Source organism: Phallusia mammillata, chromosome 2, assembly GCF_965637545.1.
Source record: "Phallusia mammillata chromosome 2, kaPhaMamm4.hap1.1, whole genome shotgun sequence".
NCBI lineage: Eukaryota > Metazoa > Chordata > Ascidiacea > Phlebobranchia > Ascidiidae > Phallusia > Phallusia mammillata.
Window position 1 is genome coordinate 16662012 of NC_137253.1, and position 26247 is coordinate 16688258.

Below are 26247 nucleotides of genomic sequence, written 5' to 3' on the forward strand. Positions count from 1 at the left end.
GTGGGTAACAAAAATGAGTGTTAAAATGTGAGTTTGCACACAAAACTCCACACCAGACCACCTCACCGAAAAGTGCTTTCGATTACGATTTTTACATAGGTACATCACCTTTGAAACGCTACTATACCTAAAGCATACGTGTTACTTGGCACACAAATACAAAATTGGTACAAAAATGCGTTTTATAAATGTAGGCTATGGCCAAACTCATTTTTTATGATCGATTCATTTGTAAGGGTGACACTAAAACGCTGAATGGGCGGGACGTCGCGGAAACCGTTAAATATCGGGTAAATTGCTGACGGTTAGTGCTATTGGGGTTGGGTTGAGGTTTTATAAAAGTATGTGAATCAAAAAATGTCCCTGCCTAAAACTTATTCAGCTGTTTCCTGACATTCAGCAAAAATGCTTGGGCGGGAAGTCTCCCTCGGCCGCTGAATGTTTCGCTCGGTCGCGGAAGGTATCCGGGGGAATTATTTTTAATGATTTTCTATTATAAAACCTTATCCCAACCTTAATAGCACTAACCGTCAGCAATTTAACCCGATATTCAGCGGTTTTCACGACGTCCTGCCATCTCCCGCCCATTCAGCGTTTTAGTGTCACCTATTTGTAAGCATTCAGGCATTGTGTGCCCACCAAGGATAACAACAAACAACTAGTATTTAGCTTTAAGGGTTTTGTCAATTTTTATGTGTGCAACGACCGAAGCAATTGAGTAGGCAGTGGGGCCAATGATAGCGATTTCTACTAAATCGCAACCTCAGCGAATCGGAGATGTATGCGCAAACAAGTAGATTTGTTTTTTTGATCGTGCCGCAAACTCATGCTGCTGTAAAAAGCGCAGTTGCTTCTACTAAACAGATAATATATGGTGAAAGAATTACTTAAAATAATAGCTCGGGGCGTTTCGACCAAAAAACAGATTTATAAATTTGTCCCAAAATCAACACACAACCTAATTGACCAAGCCTGTAGTTTTACAATACAAAATTTTCTGATTTAGTGGGTTCTCCAAAGTACGATCCCTGGGCCGTATGCAGCCAACCAAAGCCCTTTCACGGCCCTCGATTTCTTGCTTTTAAAAACTGCATTTGACTTGGACAACAACCACCGGCCGCGGCATGATGCTGGTCCGTAAGAACTTCGAGTGGTATGCTTTTTCATGGTAAATGCTTTGATTATAAGCTGTGACAAATTTTCATTGCTGAACAATTGTTTTTGAACACTGATCCACAACAAACCTACTAACCAGTTGTATTAGCATATTCCCGTATCTTGAATGACGTGCATGAACTGCAATGCAACCCTACTTCGGCTGAAATAGCGTAAAATTTAAACTCTTTTCTGAAAAGCGATTGTGAACTATTTATAGAGCAAGGACGCATGGCAAATTGAAAACCGAATAACCGCTATCGTCTGCGATCACAATTTTTCCAATATATGGCAAGCAGTCACACGTTTGTTTACTTAATTTTATTAACACTTGGAAAGCAAGATATAAATTTGTCATATGTATGTAGTGATGCAATGAACCTTTAGTTTTCTTAAAACAATCTCTTTGAACTTTTTTAACTTCTTTTAATACTATTCTTGATGACTTTTGACACCACATTGTCTTGTACCAATCTTTTTGATATCTGTTTCAGTGCATCACTGCTAATAAATGTTGCATAGATATCAACAATGTCACAACAGAAACTGAAATTATATAATGATGACATACGGTTGCCAGAGTTAGTTGGAATTTAACAAACAAACCACAATAATACCTCTCAGAGGTTTAGACTTTAATGCATATCTGTAAGTTTATCGAAGCAGCCTGCTGCCAAAAATTCATTATCAAGGTTGTCAAACATAAAGTCTTTGAGGAAATGTTTTTAGAAAAAACTAACTAGCTAATGTATATGTTACGGAAGGACAGTAAGCAAGGTAATTAAAATACAAGCCAACATTAAGTAACACTAATTGGCAGATAAAGAAAACATTTGTTGTCAAAATGTTCATCATCAAAGCTAAATACGGTAACAAATTTAACTTCAGGTATGATTAATCCACATGTTAGCATTAGACATTTTGAGAAACACAAGCAAGTTTTTAATTGATAATTAAAGAAACTTCAGTTAGGCACTTTTGGTGTTTGTGAATATACTTATATCTGTAAATGCCATTGTGGGGATACAACAATGTATTCTTCTAATTTCTGCCAGCAGTTAAACAAATAAACACCCAAAGCATGCTCAACATGTTCAGGTCAAACAAATTATAAATCAACCACACCATGAGAACCATTTTGGTCTGAAACATAAAATCATCTACATTTCACAAACATTAGGACATGTATCGGCATTGCACATGAGTGACTAGTTCAATAATTATGACAGTTTTTTTTCTGTTTGTACCTTAATTGAAAACAAGTTTTAAACAACATGCAACGCTTTTTATCCCATCCAGGAACACTATTCATTTACAGAAGCAGGAACTTTGTTCAAAAGGTAACATTTAAAAAAAATCAGCTACATACCTACAGTCTTCACGAAAAACAAATAAATATTATAACAACACAGGTTTGGCTTAAGTAAAAACTACATCACCAAATTGAATAAAATTCACCCAGCGATTATTATGGGAATATGGTTGGTTTATACAGATAAAGCCATTTTGATTTTCCTTACAGGTACAAGTAAGGTTAGTAGGATATCACAAATGCTTCTGCTTTATCCTTATGGGATGCCTTTAGTTTAAATTGTCTGTTTCTTCTGATGGCCATATCTGCCATGGCTGCCAGGAGCTAGATTCCAAAGTTGAACATCTACTCTATAAATTTAATAATGATTGAAGCTTTTGTTTAAAATTGTAATTTTAACTTCATGAGTAGAAAACTTACTGCACTTTCAGCATTGTTGTTTCCACCGTAGGATTTGCTTTGAAAGGTATACAAATTAATGTGAGTAAAGTAATGTTACATGACTATCTACTCACTTGGGCATTACATGTTGAACTAAGTCGGGAGTAGAAAATAAGTTGAAAGAACTTTCTTCTTGTTTTGATTGATCATCAGCTTGAGACCAAACTCTATAACAACAGACACAGGCTTGTATATAATTATCACAACATCAAACAAATATTTAAAAATCTTTAGTGTGCAATTTAGTACCTGTGTGAATCACTAAAACAATTTGCATCTTTTAGGTCATCTGATTTTCTTTGCAAGGCATTTTTAATGTCAGTCACATACTGTACATAATCTGATTCATCTGCGAACAAGTATTACAAGTTGAATAAAAGCACACAAAGACAGTTGAAAAAAAGGACATTATTAACAATATAACCATTATGATTATTGTATTGAGCTCACTATTCACACACACCATTTTGGCATACTTCCAATGTTTTGCTGGATGTAGGTGCACTATGCACGGTTTTATTAAATCTAAGCACAAAAATCAGAGCCAGTACGACCTGCTGATGACAAAAGTAAATGTCGAAACGTAGTAATGTTTTATACACAAATACTGGTTCTAATTTCCTTGCTCAGATTATGGGAAACCTAATTATTAATGAGTTCATTTTATGGCGAAATGAAAATGTCAAGCTTTAGCAAAAGTATGACAAACTGTTTTTGCAATACCCATGGGCTGACCTGAAGTAACCTCATAAGGCACTTCTAACATGGTTTTGGTGACACATAGATTTTTTTTAACAACAACCATATGACACATCAGCTTACTTTTGTTAGAAAATATACTGCCACACTTGATTGACTACTTTACATAGCAGCAGGGTAGCAATCCTAACTACAAGTGAAGCTATTGTATAATCCTTCATAGTATTATAACACACTAACATAGATATTATCAATTGCAGCTTGATTTCAACGACAACATTATTGTCACATGTTTGTATGTACAGCAGTGTTTTTTACTGCGCCCGTGTAAACCTATTAAACACTTCCAACGAATACCAGTGATCTGTAGTAACCTCTCACTGGGCAGACGCCAAACGAATGTTTAATGACCTTTTGACACTGTTTTCAAGCATGCAGTCATAAATGTTCCACAATACAATTTCGCTTAATTTATACATGACTTAAGTATTGATTCTTAAATCGATTTGTCAAAAATAAAGAAGCTCTGTTGATGACGAAAAGTTCTTAACTGTGTTTGTAATATCTACAAGTTGACCTTTAGTGACGCGTGGCCATGTGGCGGGCAAGCTGACAACAAGAATTTAAAGACCATTTATCGCAGCTTTCAAAAAAGTCAAGTTTATTTTTTCATCTTTATGTTGTTCAACAATGTTTTGCTTGACATATACAAAACTGAAGCACTTTTATCAAATTTAAATCACGTCTTAGGTGTGAAACCTATGCCAAAACTGAAAATGCGAGAGATAACTTAATGAAACGACATAGCATTGCTGCAAAAAAACAGCTGATGTCTAATCCCGAAAAGACTGTCTAATAAAACATCTGCTTGGCATCAAGCTGAGTCCTCCCGCTCTGCATAAAACCGCCTCAATCGTAAACCAGTGAATTACTCCCTTGGGACTTCTATCTGACTGACAGTGTACATATATTATAGGCTGTAAAGGTAACCATTTGACCGATGAAGGCAAAATTTTAAATACTAATCGAGGAACCTACTGCAAACATTTGTTCAAAAATGCAGTGCATTTGGGCTTGTATTTCTGTCCTACAACTAAAACAGATCATTTCGGAGTTTAAGGGGTGAAAATGGGTGAATCCAATAAAAAGTTAAAAAAGATTAGAATACTTAACATAGCACCAGCCAACAAAGTACGAAACTCCTACTAGATTATGTACTTCAGTCAGTACAACCAGAAATAAGTTTTTGGGTCTTGTGGATGAACTGCTGGGTAATTCAGGGTGAAACTTTAGTAGGTTTAAATTTGGATCAAAAACTAACATCTGTGTAAATTGGAATAAATTTGAAGCACTCTTTCTTGACCAAACACATTTAACAAACCAGCGTTAGACAGAAAAAAATAACGACAAAATCACTATGTGTCCCATTCAGGGAAGGGGACCCATAAATAATAATGACAAAACCAATTTATAACCAATTGGAAGAGTGTAGTCTGCAACAATCTGGCTCTTCAAATTTGGCCAAGTATTGCTTCCTTTAGTTTCATCTGAGGATACCCCTCTTCGCCTTGCGGTAACAGGGCTTCCAATTGGCCCTAAAATTAACATTGCAATACAAAAATTTAATGGCACAAATTTTGTAATTCACAATTTCTTACCAAGGTTGTCAATTTTAGGATTTATAATATCACCACCATCATGCAATTCCTGGGATCCCTTTAAAATTCCTTGGGATTGTGCAAATGAGGTTGCCATAGAATGATTTGCTAAATGATCTCCAAACCTATTGCGACCATTGTTCACTTCTTGGGAATAGTGAACTTCCTGTAGATGATCTTGACCACCATCAGTCATAATCATATTTGAATTCAATGATCCACTTCTATCAACAGCATGCGACAACACAGAATTTTGACGGGGCAGTTTTTTATTGTCAACAATTTGTCTTTCAACACCTGCTTGAAATATGCGATTGGGTTGAAAAACATTGGGGCCATGGATGGATGAAACATGGGCATCAGTTGTGTTAAAATCTTGGGTTGTGCCTCCCTTAATTACCAGTTTTTGGTGTATCAGTTGCTGCTGTTGAAATTGTTGCTGTTGAACTGCCTTTAGGCCTTGTAGAGCTGCCAAGTCAGTAGCTGACTGTGACTTTAGCAAAGTTTGAGCAAGATTGTCTGATGCTGTTGTAATGACTCCCGGATGAGGATTTCGAACAAATGTTACTGGGGAAGGAGATCTTGTCAACTGGCACTGTCTCAAGTTTTGCAGGTGAGATTGAATATACATTGACCGTTGCAACACTCCAGTATCTGCCGGCAGACACTGGGAAACTACAGTTTGATAGGCCTGTTGCTGAAAGTTTGCCAAACCAGGTTGCAAAAAAATTGTGTTGTTTGGATTTGGATTTTGCTGCAAGTAACTACTTCCTGTAAGCGCAGCAGCATTTCCCAATTGCGGATTTCGAACAAGAATAACAGGCTTTGGTACATGCATCCTTGTGTTTTTATCAAAGGCAGAAAATGAAGCAGACTTAGGTCCAGACTGTCGTTGACTATAACTTCTCCTCGAATTTGGTGAACTGTTTGACTGTGATGTTGAAGGAAGTGAGTTAGACTTTGAGTTGTGGGAAGCGCTGCGTGTTACTTTAACTTGTTGATGAGTTTGTTTGTTGCTTATTGATTTGATCTCATCAACTTGGTCAGCATGTTTTTCCTAAACAATTTACAAATTTATTATCTTGCATTCTATTGTAGTGTGTGAAAAAATCACCTGTTTTTTTGATGGTGATAAATCAAGGTTGGCAGGTAAAGATGACTGTTTTTCCTCTGGTGATACCGCAACTGATGAAGTTTTCTGTAACATGTGCTTGTGTAAAAATATTTCTTCAGGCAACAAAATGAATAATAATTCTTGTAATATTTGTACAACATATCAATGTATTGTTTTTATCGCTACATTCGGCTTCTCAACACGACTAGTTGCATTGTTGGGCTGCTAACAGCAACCAGAAAGTTGGCTCTTCTGTTTGTTGCCAATTTATAAGTACTACATCACATTTACGTTATATTTTGTTAAACTTGCATTTATCAGAATTATTGTCATGCAAATTAACAAACAATATTATAATGGAGCATTTTTTTATATTCGCAAAAACAAGTTTATAAAAAGGATATCAAACTTTGAAAGAATATGTTTTAAAACATCATTTTACATCACCAACCATTATAAACCATATAATAACGCTGTTAGTCCCTAAACTGGTCAAATTACTATGAAATATCCATTCATGTACTGGATGTACACATAAAACCCAATATACATGTCTTTTCATGTTAGGGTCTGGTGGTACCACTTAGGCCAGTGTTTCTTAACCTTTTTTGCGCTCGTACCCTTTGAGCTTTCATAAAATTTTCTCGTACCACCTGTCTACAATGGCCAACGGAAGTAATAAAATTGTAATAATAGGAATTAAGCCTAGTGTATTTATAACTTGGGTGTTGAATGCATGCATGAAAACAGTATTCTAAGTAGGACAAAACTAGCCCGTTCTAAACATATAACAAAGTACCTTGTTGCGCATTCTTCACAAATATGCCTAAATAGCATATAATTTCACCCTGCATGTCGTACCCCCTGCTTTGATGCTTTGTACCCCCAAGGGGTACACGTACCCCTGGTTAAGAACCAATGACTTAGGCAGTCATGTGACTTTTATTTTGATGTTTCTGTACAATTCCCTTAAATATAAATCATGTCACAGAACATGTTTTGTAAAATTTTGAAGTTAAAAAGTTGGAACATGTTTTTTAATAAAAGTTTGAGTATCAATACCATTAAAATCATTTGATATTGCAGTACTACACTTTAAAGCATGAATGCAGTTGTTAAATTAAAAACGTCTGTTGGATGTTAAATAATAACAGAGAGGCATATTTAAAAATTAGGTCTTCCCTGTTGTTTGGGTTATCTAATTGTTGATTGTGGTGTTGCTGTGCAAATTTCTACCTTTATTTAACTACTGAAGTAATTAAACTGATTTTTCATTTGTCCAATTTTAATTCATGAGCAAGTCACATATATTTAAATGGTTTTATTGTTTCAATGTACATAAAATTGTTTGCTGACAAATCTTTAATCATTGTTGTGCAATACTGAGAATCATTTGTTAGGTTTGAGTAATTGCAAACAGTTTAACAGTTGGCAACAATTCCATCTCTTTGTAATCAACTTTAACACATTCATGACCTTGCAGAACTTAACAAATGAATCACATTTGAGAAAGGCACTTTTTACTGTTGTAGATTGTAGTAGAATATTCCGAAAATTTGTTTTTGCTAAACTCACTTATTCATTTTTGTCAATTGGAAAGTGGACAATAAACAGAACTGATGACACCATCTGCTTGCCTCAGTGATGATGAGCAATATATATAGTTATACTTGCCACTAGTGCATTTTTTATGTTAAACAACAAATGCTTTGCCTTTGAAAAACTCAACTGTCATGTGACAAATTATTTCAAAATAATGAGATATACAACCTTTCACCAAACTTAAGATGTTTACTTAAAGCACATATTACTAGGCACTAAAGTAACTAATCAATAACACATCCATTCATGGAAACAGAAAATGCTTCCAAATACTTTCTGTTCACCAACCAACAAAGTATGAAACCCCTGTATGATGTGCAGTGTATTAGTATAGTCATATTAGCAACTGCTAAATCCACCAGCCTCAAATTTATTGGGATCAATTTGAAATACGTGTGAGTCACTTCAATTCTAGTCCAGCCTTTGCATAAATTTGAACCACTCTTTCAAGGTCAGCTTATCGAACAAATCTTTTTTATGCACCTAAAACAGGGGTCCGCAAATAGTGGGCCACAACCCAAATTTGGGTCGCGAGACCTTCCGGTCTGGGTCGCAAAATATTTTAAATTTTCCATGATTAAAAGCATCGCATCTATAGTATTAATGAACATTCTGCTTTTTCAACCTAATTATTTTTGCATTGTTACATATGAATACGTAACTGTTACATACAGTCTATGTAACAATGCAATAAGTTAAGCGTACCTGCGCAAGCAGTCATGCTTTTCTGTTACCATTTTGCTGAATAAATACGTTCGTTTACCTACTGTTTTATGTGCTGAGTTTCGCTTTATTTTGTGCAAGAAAATAACAACTGACAAAAGCATAATAGCAGTCTAAGTATTGATATCTAGTTGCTTAGTATTTTCCACAAACTTACATGCTAACAAAATGCTTGGGTCGCAATAATTTAGAGAAATTTTTTTAGGGTCGCGCCAAAAGTATTTGCGGGCCCCTGACCTAAAACATTGGGTGACAATATTGTTGCCTACACAATACTGCTGCTTATACAGAAAAACATTTAATTTGTACAAAACAAAAGGTTTATCCATATCTATTAGAGATGGGCATAGCCAAGCCAGAACCAGAGTACATGGTACCGAGCATGGCTTTTTTAGATGCTCGGTGTTCGGCTGAGCAGCTGCACAAACTGACCTGAACATTAAAATTATATGTTCATGACCTGCTAACATACAAAACAAATGTTGTGAAAGGGTATCCATGACAAAAATTGACTGTTTTATTAAATGCGTTATTAGGCAGAAAAACGCGTACTAAAGCTTAATACACCATTGGGTGATGTAAAGACAAAACTAGCGTGAAATAGGGAATGTTTGTGATGTCACAATGCACCTAGAGTGTTCGGCCGAGCACTGAGCAGTAATGTGAGATGCTCAGTGCTCGACTAAACAGAGCATTTGCTGTTTCGGTTCATCCCTGATATCTATCATTTCATGCCAAACATGCAGAAGCAATTAAGGAGAAAAATAAAGTCACCTTTTAGATAATACATAGGTTAAACTAGAAGGGTGGCTTAGCACATTTTGTTGTTGCATTTACACTATAACCTATTTTAAAACATTAATATATTTACTATGCTTATTTTGTATTGGATCCCATATTAGCCATCGTCTTTTATAACCTTAGTCGTTTATGCAGGCAGAAACTCATGGGTCCCCACACATGCAAAGTTGAAAATAATGCAATTCATGAGATAACCATGAGAAAGTCGGGTGTTGTAAGGTAAAACACAGTGATTGGCACTGGGCTTAAATAATAATACTAGGTAGAATACAAACTATAAAATTAGATTCACCCCAGATATTGTTTGAAGTATGTCCTATTTATCGTTTAAAAAGCTGACCCATTTTAGGGGGCTAGTAGGGTAACTAATTGGGTTCGACACACAAACTGAAAAATACATAAAAAACCACAATGACTCAATCAGTAGTACTGCAAAATTTCAGCCCAATCCGCCAATGTTTAAAATTTCAACCACTAGAGGTGTTTTGAGCAACAATCGTTAATGTTGCTGACGTCATAGGGCTGTTGACAAGCCCCTAACTGCCATGGTGCAAAAACGTCCACCAAGCAACCTACCAACGAGCAACATACAACTAGTTGCCCTTGTAACACTATTGCGCCACAGAAATCTTTCGTTTGAGGTGCCCAGTAACATACAAATACATTTTACACTTCAGGGGCTTGTGGGGTAAATGTTAGGACTACAGGGTTGAACACAACAATCGACACCTATAAATGGTATAATATACAAGCTATCCAAATTTCAGCCAATTCTGACACTGTTTAAAAACTCACCCATTTTAGGGGGCTAGCGGGGTAAATACTGGGGTTATCAACAAAAACAAAGTGGGATGCACATCTACATGAATATATCTACCATCTGTGTAAATTTCACCCAAATCCATCAAACATTTGATGGAAAAACGAGTCGGACAAACTTTGGGTCAAAAACACCCATTTTATGAGGCTAGCGGGGTAAATACTGGGGTTATCAACAAAAACAAAGTGAGATGCACATCTACATAACTATATCTACCATCTGTGTAAATTTCAGCCAAATCCATCAAACATTTGATGAAAAAACGAGTCGGACAAACTTCGGGGAAAAAATACCCATTTTAGGGGGCTAGCGGGGTAAATACTAGGGTTATAAACAAAAACAAAGTGGGATGCACATCTAAACTAGAATGGTGGCTTTCTGATATACTTCCATTTTATATATTCTATACGATATTTACCAATTTACTATACACATCATTTGATCTACACATTGTAAACAAAAACTAATGGGTCCCCACACGCGTGTTTGTGCGGATTTACGGTAAACAAATGTTGCGGTGATTTTTAAATTCTTGAGAACAAATTTTTAGAAAGCATTAACCCAACAATAACAAAATTTGTTTGTATTTTTTTGCACTATTATTGTCGTATAATTACAAAAACATTAAAAAAGAACGAAACAAATACTTTCAATTTAATCTCTTGCTTTGACCCAGATATTGTCGTCCAAGGTCGGGTTTCAAACACAATTTTTTTCTAGAAAGCTGTAACAGTTGTGTTACAGACAATTAAAAAGCGATTTGCTGCAAGTGTATACATAACTTTTCATTTAACTTTGTTTCGCAAAACGAGTTTTTCATTTAACTTTGTTTCGCAAAACGAGTACCATTGACCTGTGGTAACCTTTAGGGTGCACACACCAAACGACTGTTTGACCTTTTGACACCATTTTCAATAGCACGCCGTCCTTGGTGTTCAACAATACTGTTAAGCCTAATTTATACATGCCTTGAGTATTTGATTCAAAAAAAAAAAACACTACGTTATGGCCTAATAAAGTTCTGAACTGTGTTAGTAATACCTACTAATTGACCTTAAGTAACCCGTGGTCATGCAGCGGCCAACCTGACAACGAGCATTTAAAAAACTTTTATCTTGCAAAAAAGTCAAGTTTATTTTTTGATATTTAGTTTGTTTAACAAAGTTTTGCTTGACATATACGAAACCGAAGCACGCTTATTAGGTTTAAATCGTGTCATATGTGTGAAACCTTTGCCAAAACTGAAAATGTGAGTGATAACTTAATAAAACGACATAGCATTGCTGTGCAAAACAGCTGATTTCTAATCACCGAAACGACGTCTCGTAAAACGTCTGTCCGACGTCAAGCTGAGCCCTCCCGCTCTGCCCTATAATTCGTAAACGTACTCTCTTGGGACTTCTGCCTACAGTGTCTTTCTTGACCAAACGAGCGTTAGACACATTTACGTTTCGGGGGCCTGTGGGTGTGTCGCTGGGTCACTCGGGGTCAAACTTCTGGAAGATCAAGTTCAGATTAATAACTAACATATGTCCAAATTTGAATCAATTTGAACCACTCTTTCTTTACCAAACGAGCGCTTAAAAATTTTACGTTTTGGGGGTCTGTGGGTGAACCGCTGGGTCATTCGGGGTCAAATTTCACGGGGACCAAACTCGGATTAATAACTAACATATGTCCAAATTTGAATAAATTTGAAGCACTCTTTCTTTACCAAACGAGCGTTACAAACGAGCGCTTAAAAATTTTACGTTTTGGGGGTCTGTGGGTGAACCGCTGGGTCATTCGGGGTCAAATTTCACGGGGACCAAACTCGGATTAATAACTAACATCTGTCCAAATTTGAATAAATTTGAAGCACGCTTTCTTGACCAAACCAGCGTTACAAACCAGCGTTAGACAGAAAAAAGAAAAAAAGAAAAAAAAATTCAGGGAAGGGGACCCATAATAACTATATCTACCATCTGTAATAACTATATCACCATCAAATTTCAGCCAAATCCATCAAACATTTGATGGAAAAACGAGTCGGACAAACTTTGGGAAGAAAAAAACAAGAAAAAAAAAAAAAATTTGAGTAAAATCAATATGTGTCCCCTTCAGGGAAGGGGACCCATAATAAAACATATTAAAATTTATCATTCATTTGTGTGTACAGTGATTTTACCGTTTCATCAAACTTTTTGGTGTTCCGAATTTTAATCGATCCTGATAAAAGCTTAATAGCATCTTGTACAGCCTCTTCAGTATCAGATTTTTCTGTTTCAAAGAACACAAGTTTCAAAATAAAACCAGTGTGAAGAGTATTAAGGTGTAGTATGTTGATTACATTTTTTCCAAGGCCAACACTCACCTTCAAATTGGTCTTTTGCAGCTTTCAGTGAACTTAAGTTGGGAACCGATTTAACTGTTACTTTATTTTCAAGAATGTCAACAGAGGAAAAATCTTCAAGCCAAAAAGACTCAGATGTATATGTGTTTCGCTTCTTTCCAAATGCATTCCTTAAACTGACTTCGACAAATATTCCTGGTTCAAATCTACATGACATATATTTACCATAAATCAAAACATCAAAATAGACTTAACAATCCAGTTAGAATTATCAATTTCATTTCACAACCAATTCATTCCACAACCTTCAGAGAAAAGACTTACTTTAAATCATCGGTGTTGTAGACAGCAATGTAACGGACTTGTATACTCATAATTGTTTTCTCTGGATCAAGTTCTTTGTGAAGCATAATCATAGTTCCTGGATCTTCTTTTATACACCTGGGGAAAAAAGTCAGTTGACCACAGATTAACACAAAATGACTTCTTAGAAATCATATTTCAATACCAAGTAGAGGGAATCACTATGACAATAGTTGATGCCTTTCTGTTGATTGTTGGGAGATGTTTTTGTTTATGGTCGCTTGAGAGTGTATCCAAAACCACCTAAATGCACAACATTTTATTTAACTGTAAAGGTAGCTTTTTATAATGTGCTAATTTATACATACTACATTATTTTTAATGATTAACCACACACTGATACATTTGTCACCTAATTTTAAATTGGGCCCAGATTTTTACCCAGCATTTAACAACATACAGGAAACCTCGGTTAACTCGAATATTCACCTAATCTGGAAAAGTTTGAAATGGGTGAATCCAACTACAAGTTCTAAATGCCCAAAACTTAAACCAACAGAGCATTAAATGTACTTTAGTAAGTATATTCAATTTCAAAATATAACATTTCAGCCTGTGGGTTAACTGGGGCCAAAATTGTGCCAGCTGTGAGTTATGTGTGTAAATTTAAAATAATTACAGCACTCTTGCTTGACCAAACGAGTAAACCTGTGCTCAAAAGAAAAAAGACAATAAAAGTCCTATCATAAAAAGAGACCCATGATGATTTTGTGTTTACCAATCCAGCATTTCCAAAGAGAAGTTGCAAGGTGGCCTTTACATGAGAACGCCATCGGGCAGGACAAATATCACCAAGTATTTCACTTGTAAGGTCCTCTGTTTCACTTAACGTTAGTTTGGGATTTGTGCTTTGAACCATTTGGGAAACTGCTTTCTGCAATATCGATACCAAAAGCAGTTATATTTCAAATATTTTAATAATATTTACTTGGAAAATAAAAACAGCACCTTTTTAACTCTGGAATTTTCAACAGAATTTGATGAATCTGGCAGTATTTGTGTGTCAAAGATTTGAAAATGAATTAAGGGCAGTTCACAGTGTAAAAACTGAGTGACAGGTAGCCTTTCTATTCCCTGGTAAAGCAAACAACATAACAACTCGTAATGTAAAGCAATTAAACGTATCACTCACAATCATATTTTCACATGCATACCTGTTGGATTTCACTTGAATTGCAACAATTTTTCAAATACTTTCTTGCCTCATCAGGTGCTATATGAAAAGCTCCTTTTATGCTTATCAATGGTAATGCAAGGGCCCTGATTGTTGTTTCATAATTCTAAAGAAGTGGCAATTAGAAACAACCTGGATGCTATTTTATGCATGATTTCACCTACCTTTAAACCTGATGATATTTTGGAGTTTAATTTTTTAATGTATGAATCAGAAACTGATGACGTTTTCAACAAATTTTGAATTTCTGTTTCTGTCAACCCAGATGATTTCCTCAGACTATCTGTCATCTGTTAATTTAGTCATAAAGTAGGATGATTTTTTTCAACATAATTCCATTATAAATATACTTTACCATATTATATTTAAAGTTTATTACATAGTACTATTTGCAATACCTCTTTAGTAGCATTATTGTTGATCCAGATTTTTTGTTTTTATATATTTTATCGGAAAATCAACTTATCGTCGGTGTAAAACAAAACTGGGTTATGTCCAAAATGTGTGTTGAGAAAACGGCGAAAACAATTTTATCTTATACAAAGTACTTTTATATTCCACAGTTTACAACCTATTGTTTTCAAACTTGGCATAATTCAGAACCTTTATGTAGTCTGTCTGACCAATTTAGTTTCACAATCCTAATGCGCCCCCATTTTTTTACCCCCCCCCCAATTGGACATAGCCCAGTTTGAATTTCATTTTATCTGAATGTAAATGTGACATAACCCAATACATTAAATTTCTATTATGGTGCAAGATTTTTTTTTTATTAAATTATTGTATCCCAGGAATAGTTAAAGCTTGGTAATTGATGTTTCTTTTTCATTCTTCTTCTTCTACTATTACATTAAGGACATGGAAAAATGGATGGAAGTGTGGTGGTATTAAGTTTGTTGTATAGTTGTGGCAAAGAAATCATTTTAACCTGATGCAAAGAAAAGCTCCTGGTTGGCTGTTTTTCTGAAATTACACACTGCTGAAATTCACTGTCTGTATAACTGTACTTAAAAAATAAAATTCCTGGCTTTTCCTTGAGGAATGTCATTGACATCACTTTTGGCCAATACAATTTCTCTCCTGCATTTTTCCTACATCAATCTTCAAAGAGTTCTTTTTCCTTCTGTGAGAGATGTCTCACTTGCATCTTTTTCAATACTTGTGGTGGCTACATCATCTTTCTCTGAGCTTTCGGTACTGTCACTTTCAAGGATTTTCCTACATTTTTCTTTTTTTGACACTTCTGGCATATATTCGATGTCGCTGCCATCAGAGACAGAAACATCAGATTCGCTAACACTCTCTGATTCTGTTTGAACTGGAGTAGCATTACAAGTATCTTCTAAAAACAACTTATAAGTTTCAATGCTGCTTTTGCTATCATCCATTTCCAAGTGAACAATCCATTTTTCTCCAGTACTATTTACCAATTTACTATACACGGATCTACACATATGATTGTTTTTGCAAGCAAAAACTAATGGGTCCCCACACATGTGTTTGTGCGCATTTAAACAAATGTTACGGTTATTCTTAGACTCTTAAGGAAAAATCTTCAGAAAGCATTAACCCAACTTTAAAAGTTTTGTTCATATTCTTTTTGCATCATTATTGTCATACAATTACAAAAAAACAGTAAAAAAGGAAAAAATACTTTCACTTTCTCTTAGGTGTGAAACCTTCGCCAAAACTGAAAATGCACATGATAACTCAATAAAACGACATAGCAATGCTGCGCAAAAACAGCTGATTTGACTGTCTCGTAAAACATCTGTCAGGATGTCAAGCTGAGCACTACCGCTCTGCATTAAACTTCCTTAATCGTAGACCAGTGAATTACTCCCTTGAGACTATCTGACTGACAGTGTACACATATTATGGGCTGTAAAGGGAACTTTTTGCCTATTAAGGCAAAATTGTAAATACTAAATGAATAACCTACTGCAAACAATTGTTTAAAATTTCAGCACATTAGGGCTTGTATGTCTGGCCTAAAACTAAAACCAATTATTTCGGGGTTTAAGGGGGTGAAAAACGGGCGAATCCTATAAAAAGTTAGAAATTCTTTAGAACCGGGCTACTCAAACTTACTTGTTCTGCGACCCCATTTTAGAACATAAATTTCTACGCGACCCCTTCATAGATATGATGTAAAGAAATACTTATATTTGATATATATACCATCTAATGGCGCCTAAAAAGCCCAAATTGATTACTAACTTGATACACAGATTGACAGCCTTAGTTTTTATGATGTCATAATCTATTGTGTCGCTTGTGGTATCTGCTTTTTCGCATTGTTTGCACACAATAGACATAAAAAAGGCTGGAGCATATGACTACTATTAGGCTGGTAATACTCTTTTAAGTTCTGCAAAATGTGTTTAGAGCAGTTTGGATACACGGGAATGATATTTAAACAATAAATGTACGAACGTATACCTTGTATTGTGACATAATAACCCATAAAGTTTCGCGACCCCAAAATTATATTACGCGACCCCAATTGGGGTCGCGACCCACAGTTTGAGAAACCCTGCTTTAGAATACCTTACATTGCATCAACCAACAAAGTATGAAAACTCCTAAATTATGTTCTTTAGTCAGTACAGCAGTTTAAAAAAAACGTTTGGGGGGGCCTGTGGGTGAACTGCTGGGTCATTTGGGGTCAAACTTCAGGAGGATCAAATTTGGATTAATAACCAACACCTGTGTAAATTTAAATAAATTTGAAGCACTCAACCAAACGCGTATAACAAACAAGCGTTAGACAGAAAAAAAATACAGACAAAAACAACACATGTCCCCTTCAGGGAAGAGAACCCATAATTAAGATAAAACTGGAAGTTGTTCGCTACGTCTATCACTGCACATTAACTGCGTGGTTTCGAAATAGGTATAAAAATGTATAAAACACTTACACAGCATTGTTATTTTATTATCCGAATTATCGGCAAAAATTTACATGTGTGTAAATTTGAATGAAATTGAACAATATTTTCTTAACCAAAAGTGTCCGACAATCTTGTAATATTCAGAAAAAGGGGGAGGGGGCACAGTAAATCAATCATAAGTTTCACCTGCTTGGCGCTTTTCCATGAACTACAGCAAGCTTTAACATCAGTTAGTTGATTCCATTCCAAAACCAGCTGGTTTGCTGGCAATTTAACAACTTCTGTAGCAATCTCCTTACATTTATCATTGACCTGTGCTTCATTTCTTTCTTTAGCAGAACATTTGTTCTATAAAACACAAAGCAATTGAAGGTCCTTTCAACATTCTACTTCTCAAAGAGCAATTTGCAATTGTAAAGTTGCAAATCTTGGCTACCATTCACCTGTTGAGTTTCCCCAAAAACAGCATTGTGCAAATTCTCTAAACAAATAAGACACTTCTCCAGCACCTGAATGTTTGGACAAAATACAAAACAATTTCATAAAATTCTGCTGAAAAATGTAAAAAGAAAACAAAACCTTGGCGTTTTGATTTTTCCACTTGTTAACTTGACTGCGGTTGTTATTGTTAAAGTTGGGCAGTGTAATATTCATCAACAGCTGAGCAAAATCATTTTTAGCCTGTGTAACAAACACAAAAATTGACAAATGTGCAGAAGTAGAATAAGAAATACACAAACCTGTGTGTTTAAATCTAAGGCATGTTTGTAAACAGCGGAAAATTTATCTTTCATTTGACTAGCAGTCGGCTCACACTCCGTTCCTTCCAAAAGAAGAAAGACTGCCTCTGCTATCCATGATCCAGCTTTGCAAACCATCTGAAAATGTCAATGATTCTAGTTTACGTTTACCTTGCATTGTTAGTACACATGAACAATACAAAATATCATACTTGAACTGAATCCAAGTAGGCAGAAATTCCTTGCTGTAAATATGAAACATGTAAATCAGCATTTCCTTCCAAAGGTGGCAGTGGTAAGCTAAAAAAACAAATATTTATTGGTTGACATTCTACTTTTGATGTAAAACACATTATAATCATCACACAAACCATAGCATTTAGCAACAATCCCTGAAATGTATTATTTTTATTTATGATGTGAAAACAAATTTGCTATGTTTTAATTTTTTGGTATTAGGTGACATAATTTATTATGTAAGTCAAACATCACAAATCAACCTTATATTGTAAGTAGGGTTAGCCCGATATTAATGTATCAATCCCAAGTCCCCATATAATGTGCGGAATCGTTATTAACTGTTAAACTGCAAAAACATCCACCAAGCAATACACAAACAAATATATGTTTTAGCCATATTGTGACAGGGAACATCTGAATAAGAAAATAAACAGTGTTGCAATAATGAGCAGATCAAAAGTATAAGTAACTTTTAGCAAATGTGTGATGGGAATAGGCAATATTGCGCTTGTAGTACTGGTATTTGGTCCTATGCAGGCAAAGTATAGGATGAGTACCAGTACCATGAACAGCATTAGTATCAATGGTAAGTTAAAAACTGGGTTATTTTTGCCATATAGAATCACTTCTCTGTTGAAGCTTTGTCCAGCCAGTGATCGATTTGGTTTTAACACTCACAGTAAAAAAACTGTTGATGTACTGACAAGGCTTGCACGAATGTTGTCAAACATTTACATTATTTATTATGGGCATAGTACAATGCAAGCATATGGGTTGATTCAAGAATATATTGCTTCACACAAGAAAACATAGCAACAATCGCACACAAACAAAGAACCAGAAATCTTTAACCATTCTTAGCAAGCATTCTGATTTCTATTTTACAGTATTGTTGAACAAGTTTAGAATAATAGGCGCTGAACACGGGTATGCCACCTACCCGAGAATCTGACCTACGTTAGTCATGCGTTATATGCTTTGTGGAAATTATTCTGATTCGAACCAATAAGCACCGTACACAATTGATTTCAATCGCGGTTATTGTTTTACAACCCATGAATTATTCGCATTTATTACAATCATAACGTCTTCAAGAAGCATTGGAATTTGAAAGGGTGGTAAAAAATAAAATGAAGTTGTTGGTGCTCCCTTACAGGAGAAGGGGGAACGCCGCTGCCCGAGTTATACGTTAACAACCACCACATGATAAAATGGTTAGCGTTTGTGAACTAAATTTTGAGAATGCAGTCCAATCTTTGCTCTAAATGCCTTTAACGCAAGAACAACGACTGTCTGGAAACAACAACGTTTATTGTTATATCACAGAGGTTGGTACTTACAAAAATTAACGTGCTAGCTTGTCAAAAGTTTATGGCAGTTTAGGACATCGTTGGAAGTACACTAAACTTTAAATTTAATAACGCGTCACATATGATTCATTGCGTTAAATAGGCGACATGTTGTAAACGAAACAAACGACTTTATAACTTATAAAACGATTTTTTTCATGGCTAGGCCATGTGTGCTTTGTTGCATGAAAACAAAGCATTTTTGTAATAGTTATTACTGAGAAAGTAAATGTTAAACACTATAGTAATTTGCGACGTAAGGTGACGTCCGACCTAAATCTTTTTTTGTCTACTCTTTATTGTTCCGCCACACCGTAATTTGGGCAAGTGGGTTCCATTTTTTTGTAATGTTACCGCGTTACCGTCCACAAACATGCGTTAAATTGCAACACTAGCAGAAGGGCCTGGCAGTGGAACTATGGTGTGTAAACTTATATACTGCAAGCTTTAACGTAGTCTCATCATATGTAGCGACAGGAAATGAATTTGGTATTTCATGACATCATTTTGTGACGTCATATATATGGCATACCCGGGAAAAAATTAAAGTCAGTGCCTATGTTTAGAATTATACAAAAAATCTGTTTGTTTGTATCAGTTGCCACACAAGCATTGTAATGATTTTTCCCGTTTAAAAGTCAGAAGTCTGTTTTATATCAAAACAAAACTAGAAAGGTGGCTTAGCACATTTTCCCATTCAATATACACTATAACCTATTTTTCAATATTTACAAATATATTTCCTATACTTAAATTACAATGGGTCCCGTATTAGCCACAGTCTTTTATAACCTTTGTTGTTTTTGCAGGCAGAAACTCATGGGTGTTAGAATTACAGAAACATATCAAGAGATAACCATGAGAAAGTTTGATGTTTTAACTAGAAGGGTGGCTTAGCACATATTGCCCTTGCATATACACTATAACCTATTTTAAAACATTGATATATTTCCTATGCTTATTTTATATTGGGTCCCATACCATCCACTGTCTTTTATAACCTTAGTTGTTTCTGCAAGCAGAAACTCATGGGTCCCCACACATGCAAAGTTGTAGATAATGCATTTCAAGAGATATATAACCATGTGAAAGTTTAGTGTTGTAAGGTAAAACGCAGTGATCGGGACTGGGCTTAAATATTAATACTATGTAGAGTACAAACTATATAAATTTAGATTCACCCCAGGTATTGTTTGAAGTATATATGTCCTATTTAACGTTCTTTTTCAAAGAAACGAAGGAGTAAGTAGTGGCATAATGGCATAGGCGCCCACTTGCTAAAATAGGCGGGGAGGCGGCTCGGTAAAGACGGAAATATTTTCAGCCCGGACGTCACCTAACGTCGCAAGTTACAGCCTTTACAGTGTTTCTGTACTGGTATACATTAGAAGCTGATGCCGACCCAACTATACAGTAAACATTTTTTCTTTCCCCGGAACAATTATTACAAAGCATGTTTTATTTTTACGCAACAAGGCGCACATGCGTCTAAAAAGCCATTATAATAATCGTTTCTAGGTCGTTTGGTTGGTTTCAACCATGTTTTCTATTTACACAGCAAATTGCATGTAACGCATTTAAGTTTAGTTTATTTTAAATCAGCAATTACCAAAGTAAAGCCCGCGAAGGTATTTGTTCTAAATATATATCTTGGAAAACAACAAGTTAACCGTTGAAAGTTAATTTGCTACGAAAGTGTACCCACAACAACATGTGGTCTTAAGTTTACCTAGTTCTGCACTTCACAGGACGCATAAAAATGATCCAAAAACAGTTTGTTACATCACAGACAAGACTTAAAGTACCCATGCGTTCGTTACTGTGCGTATACAGTTGCCTTTCTTTGTTAATTGTGATGACATAAGTGAGAAGTTAGTAATTTATGCCAGATAATTTTATTGTTCGACAGTAGCGCTATCTCTTAATAATAATGTAGCTCCTGCTGGTCCCACAAAAGCGCTTTGTAGACCACAATTGCGGGCGCTGCGTTTTCGCTTGTAAGCTATGTGGCCGTCAATGTCATTTTCATGCTATGCGGCTCACCCTGAAAAAAATTGGCTACCCCCTTTCTAAACGATGTCAATTTGTGTCGATGTTACTGACCGAGTTTTCGCAAACACTCCTTGCATGTTTTTATCCAATGGCTCATTGCATATAACCAGGGTTGCCATCGACATGGAACTCGAAATAAGGACACACGAACAATTCGACTTTCATGTCAAACGAAACAAACGTTTTTGAACAAATCTTTGCATGAGCCTTGACATATCACATGTCATATTTCTTTTTGCCAGGAACATTCTGTTCCAACTCCTTGTTCGTAGAAAACACTTAGTGCATCTCACGACAGCCCAGGTCTAGGTTTAGCGGGGATTTGACTTGTAATTGTTAAAAATAAGACAAAATAAGAACTTAAGTCAAAAACAAGGACAGTTGTTGGAAATAAGGACAAAAACTTTTTCTAAGACATTGCCCTTCAAAATAAGGACGGTATGGCAACCCTACATATAACACTTCAAGTATACGTTTGTGACGTAACAATATGCATTGTTTGATTTTTCAGAAAGGTTTGTCTGTTCAAACTACCGTAAGCAGTCGTTGACTGTGCAGTAGTACAGAGTTACTACAAAACTGTATGTGCATAAATTAACGCAAAACTTGTTTATGACGTAGTCAGCGACGCAAATACCCGGGGAGGCGCCGCCTCCCCGCCTCCCCATAAGTGGGCGCCAGCGCATAATGGGGTAAAACAAAAAATGAATAGCAAATTCTACAAGCTGTCCAATTTTCATTCAATTCGAACATTGTGAAAAAAGGTTACACATTTTAGAGATTAGTTGGTTAAGTTGTGGTGCTACAGGGCAAAACATAACATTTGAGGACTTAGTATGTTTAATAAACTTTGCAAATTTCATATAATTAGGACGTTTTTTAAAAGTTCATTTATTTTAGGGGGCTAGTTAAGTAAATGTTGGGGCTACAAGGTAAAACACATCAATTGAAACCTACAAATAGCATAGCCCACATACTACCCAAATTTTATCTAATCCCGACACTGTTTAAAAAACTGACCCATTTTAGGGGGCTAGTAGAGTGAAATAATAGGGGTCGACAAACAAACTAAAAAAAATATGAAACCTCAATGACTCAATCAATAGTACTGCAAAATTTCAGCCCAATCCGCCAGTGTTTAAATTTTCGACCACTAGAGGTGTTTTGAGCAACAACCGTTAATGTTTCTTACGTCATAGGGCTGTTAACAACCCCCTAACTGTCATGGCACAAAAATGTTCACCAAGCAATCCACAAAGTCACAAACAAGTAACATACAACTGCTTGCCCTTGTAACACTATTGAGCCACAGAAATCTTTCGTTTGTGGTGCCCAGTAACATACAAATACGTTTTACACTTTTGGGGCAGGTGGGGTAAATGTTAGGACTACAGGGTTGAACACACCAATCGACATCTATAAATGGCATACTCTATAAGCTATCCAAATTTCAGCCAATTCTGACACTGTTTACAAACTCACCCATTTTAGGGGGTAGCGGGGTAAATACTAGGGTTATTTGGACAAACAAAGTGGGATGCACATCTACATAACTTTATCTACCATCTGTATAAGTTTCAGCCACATCCATCAAACATTTGATGGAAAAACGAGTCGGACAAACTTTGGGAAGAAAATAACCCATTTTAGGGGGCTAGCGGGGTAAATACTGGGGTTATCAACAAAAACAAAGTGGGATGCACATCTACATAACTATATCTACCATCTGTGTAAATTTCAGCCAAATCCATCAAACATTTGATAGAAAAACGAGTCGGACAAACTTTGGGGAGAAGAAAAATGAAAGAAAAAAATAATAATAATAAAGAAAAAACACACAAACAATTTGAGTAAAATCAATATGTGTCCCCTTCAGGGAAGGGGACCCATAATTAAGGTAAAACACAGTGATCTGTACTGGGCTTAAATAGTCATGCTTTTAAAGGTACAAACCATACAAATCTAATTCAATTCAAACATTGTTTGAAGTTTGTCCAAAACAACCGACACCCATAAATAACAAACTCAACATGCTCTCCGAATGCAATTAATTTGCACGATGTCAAAAAAATTCACCCATTTTAGGGGGCTAGTGGGGTAAATTTTGGGGCTGAAGGGTTGAACACAACAACCGACGTCTAAAATGCTATATTCTACAAGGTATCCAAATTTTATTCAATTAAAACACTATTTAAGAGGGCTAGTGGTGTAACACTACACCCAAACCAGTACAACATAAACCACAATGACTTATTTAACATTCCTGTAAATTGTTTTCCCTATCCGCCAATGTTTATACAGGTGTTTTAACCAACAGCTGTGAATGCTTCTAACATCATAAGTCTGCTTACAATCCCCTAACTTCTATGGCGCAAAACGTCCAACAAGCAATGCATAAACACATGTAACATATGTTCGGTAGCCCTTGTAACACCATTACACCACACAAACCTTTCATTTGCAGTGCCCAGTAACATAAGGAGCTAGAGTGTTAAATGTTGGGGCTACAAGGTTAAACACAACAGTCCACACCTATAAATGGCATTTCCACAAGCTATCCAAAAATTCTGGCCAATTCTGACACTGTTTAAAAACTCAACCATTTTAGGGAGCTAGCGGGATAGAGTACCGAAGTTCCAAAATTTCGAGATTCTCGAGAAATGAATTTTTAGATTCTCGTTTCTCGAGGAACAAAAAAGTCGAGAAATAGAGGAACCCTGTAGTGGGGTAAATACTGGGGTGAAGACAAACAAGGAGGGGTGCACATCTACATATCTACCATCTGTGTAAGTTTCATCCAAATCCATTGAACATTTTATGGCAAAACAAGTCAGACAAACTTTGGGGAAAAAACAAAGGAAAGGGGACCCATAACAAACATACATATGACTTAAATATATCAATTGTCAGAAATATTGCACACCAATACTTAGAAGTTAGAACCAACCGTTTCCAAATAATCAGTACTTTATTATTGGTTGGTCTTTAGTAAACCTATAGTGTGTACAAATTTTAACAAATTCACAAAAAAAATATAATTGTGGTACATTTAGCCCAGAATTCAAGCACAGGGTAAGCCTAATCCAATATATTGCTTATATTACTTTACCTCATTCCAAACATCCACTGTTGCTGTTGCTTGGATTTTTTTTCTGCCTGTAGGTATTGATGCTTTTGTCTTAAAGGACCAATATATGCCAAAGAAGGTTTTCCAAGGGACATAATCTAATAAATTTACATTTGCTTTTAAGCTTCACTAAGACAATGCATTCATAAGTCAGCTGTAAACAAACAAAAAGTGATGTACATTACAAGAAAATGTAAAGGTATGCTTAGTTGCTTACAACTCCGAGTGTTTTTTTTTTGTTTGTTTAAAACTTTAAAGCCATAAAAGAAGAAAAAACAACTAAACCAGCAAACAGCATATATTTGTCACGTGGTGTCGCTGGTAATTTATATTACTGTTCAAGGGGTCAGGATGGTCTGACGCGCCTGACCCATACACAGACATAAAAAATGATCGGGATTCGTCCCCCGGAGCAGGGTTGCCAGATAAAAAACGCAGAATAGTGCCAAAAACTCTCAAAAAAGCGCCAAACACAACAAAAAAGTGCCAAACCAAAAATGTTTGATGCCAAAAATACCGCCAAACCAATTTTACAGAAATAGCAATATAACGAGTATTATCATATATATATATTGCTAAATAGGTATTATAAACTGGTCCATACTTAAAATCTGGTCAGTAGAGAATTTATAATTATATCTACGCATAACCGTTTACCAGTGTACACCGTGCAGTTACAAAAACAGCAACTTTATTCTCCAGCACGGCCAGAACCAGAAAGTTCTAAGAGCACCACCTGGCGGTGTACATTTTAAATTAGTTTTACCAACAATTCTTTAAAAATCACTCTAAAACATCGTTTTTGCCCTGAACCCTGCATACGCACAAAATGCCGCCTTAAGGATTTTGTTTACTCACAATTAAGCATTTTACTTGGCGATGATACTTTTTCCCTAACATGGCCAGTTTTGCCACAAACAATCAGTCTCCTTACAGCACAGACACTCACTTTTATAACATGATCTATTAACGACGTGTAACGACACAACAACAACAACAAGTTTGGTGATATTTTCACATTAAAGTTTCAAGACCAGTAACATCATTACTGCCATATTCAGTAGAATATATTTTATCTGAAGTAAAGTCATGTAACATTTTTGGCGATGCAACAAAGTCTTTACAACATTTACCAGACAGTATCAACTCCGCTCTGATTCTTACAATGGCATCAAGAAGGTACAACTGCATTCGATTCCTAGTTTTGGTTTTAATAGATGTTACAAGGGAAAAAATCCTCCCAACCACGGCGTTACTGACTGGCGACATTGTTGAACTTTTTAAACTAAATGAACTCGATGCTACTTGCCGGCGCTGACACGTTTTCTGGAACACAAACTTTATGATTATGATGTCAAACAAGCTCTGCCTTTAGCCCACAATTAATATTTTTTTCTTAATTGTTGCATTGATTTGTCAAAAAGGGCTTCTGTGACGTATACGGGAATTCAATGAAACAGAACCTACCCATTGTAATGGCGCAGCTAGCGGATTTAAGCCGTAATTTGTTGTATCAGAAGCGCAAACCTTTGCAAAAAGCAGAAACGCCAAATAAAACAATTAGGTGCCAACCATTTCCACAAACCGCCAAATTTTACAAAAATATCCGCCAAACCGCCAGTTGCTATTTTTGGTGCCAACTACTTTCAAA

At 35.8% G+C, this 26247-nt stretch overlaps 1 protein-coding gene across 1 annotated transcript; it reads right to left on the minus strand.

The window, feature by feature from the left end:
• Window positions 1–1461: 1461 nt before the first annotated feature.
• On the minus strand, window positions 1462–24753 carry LOC145213596 (uncharacterized). Its single transcript, XM_080081943.1, has 21 exons — window positions 24579–24753; window positions 18041–18128; window positions 17829–17966; window positions 17668–17769; window positions 17532–17597; window positions 17275–17436; window positions 14359–14484; window positions 14175–14300; window positions 13969–14094; window positions 13739–13894; window positions 13166–13263; window positions 12982–13098; window positions 12679–12863; window positions 12493–12584; window positions 6380–6463; window positions 5266–6322; window positions 5083–5202; window positions 3158–3257; window positions 2983–3075; window positions 2888–2924; window positions 1462–2817 (listed from the first exon to the last, which is right to left on the minus strand). Exons 1-21 carry the CDS (start codon window positions 24689–24691, stop codon window positions 2737–2739), a joined length of 3267 nt encoding a protein of 1088 aa, XP_079938069.1. The 5' UTR covers window positions 24692–24753; the 3' UTR covers window positions 1462–2736.
• Window positions 24754–26247: the final 1494 nt, after the last annotated feature.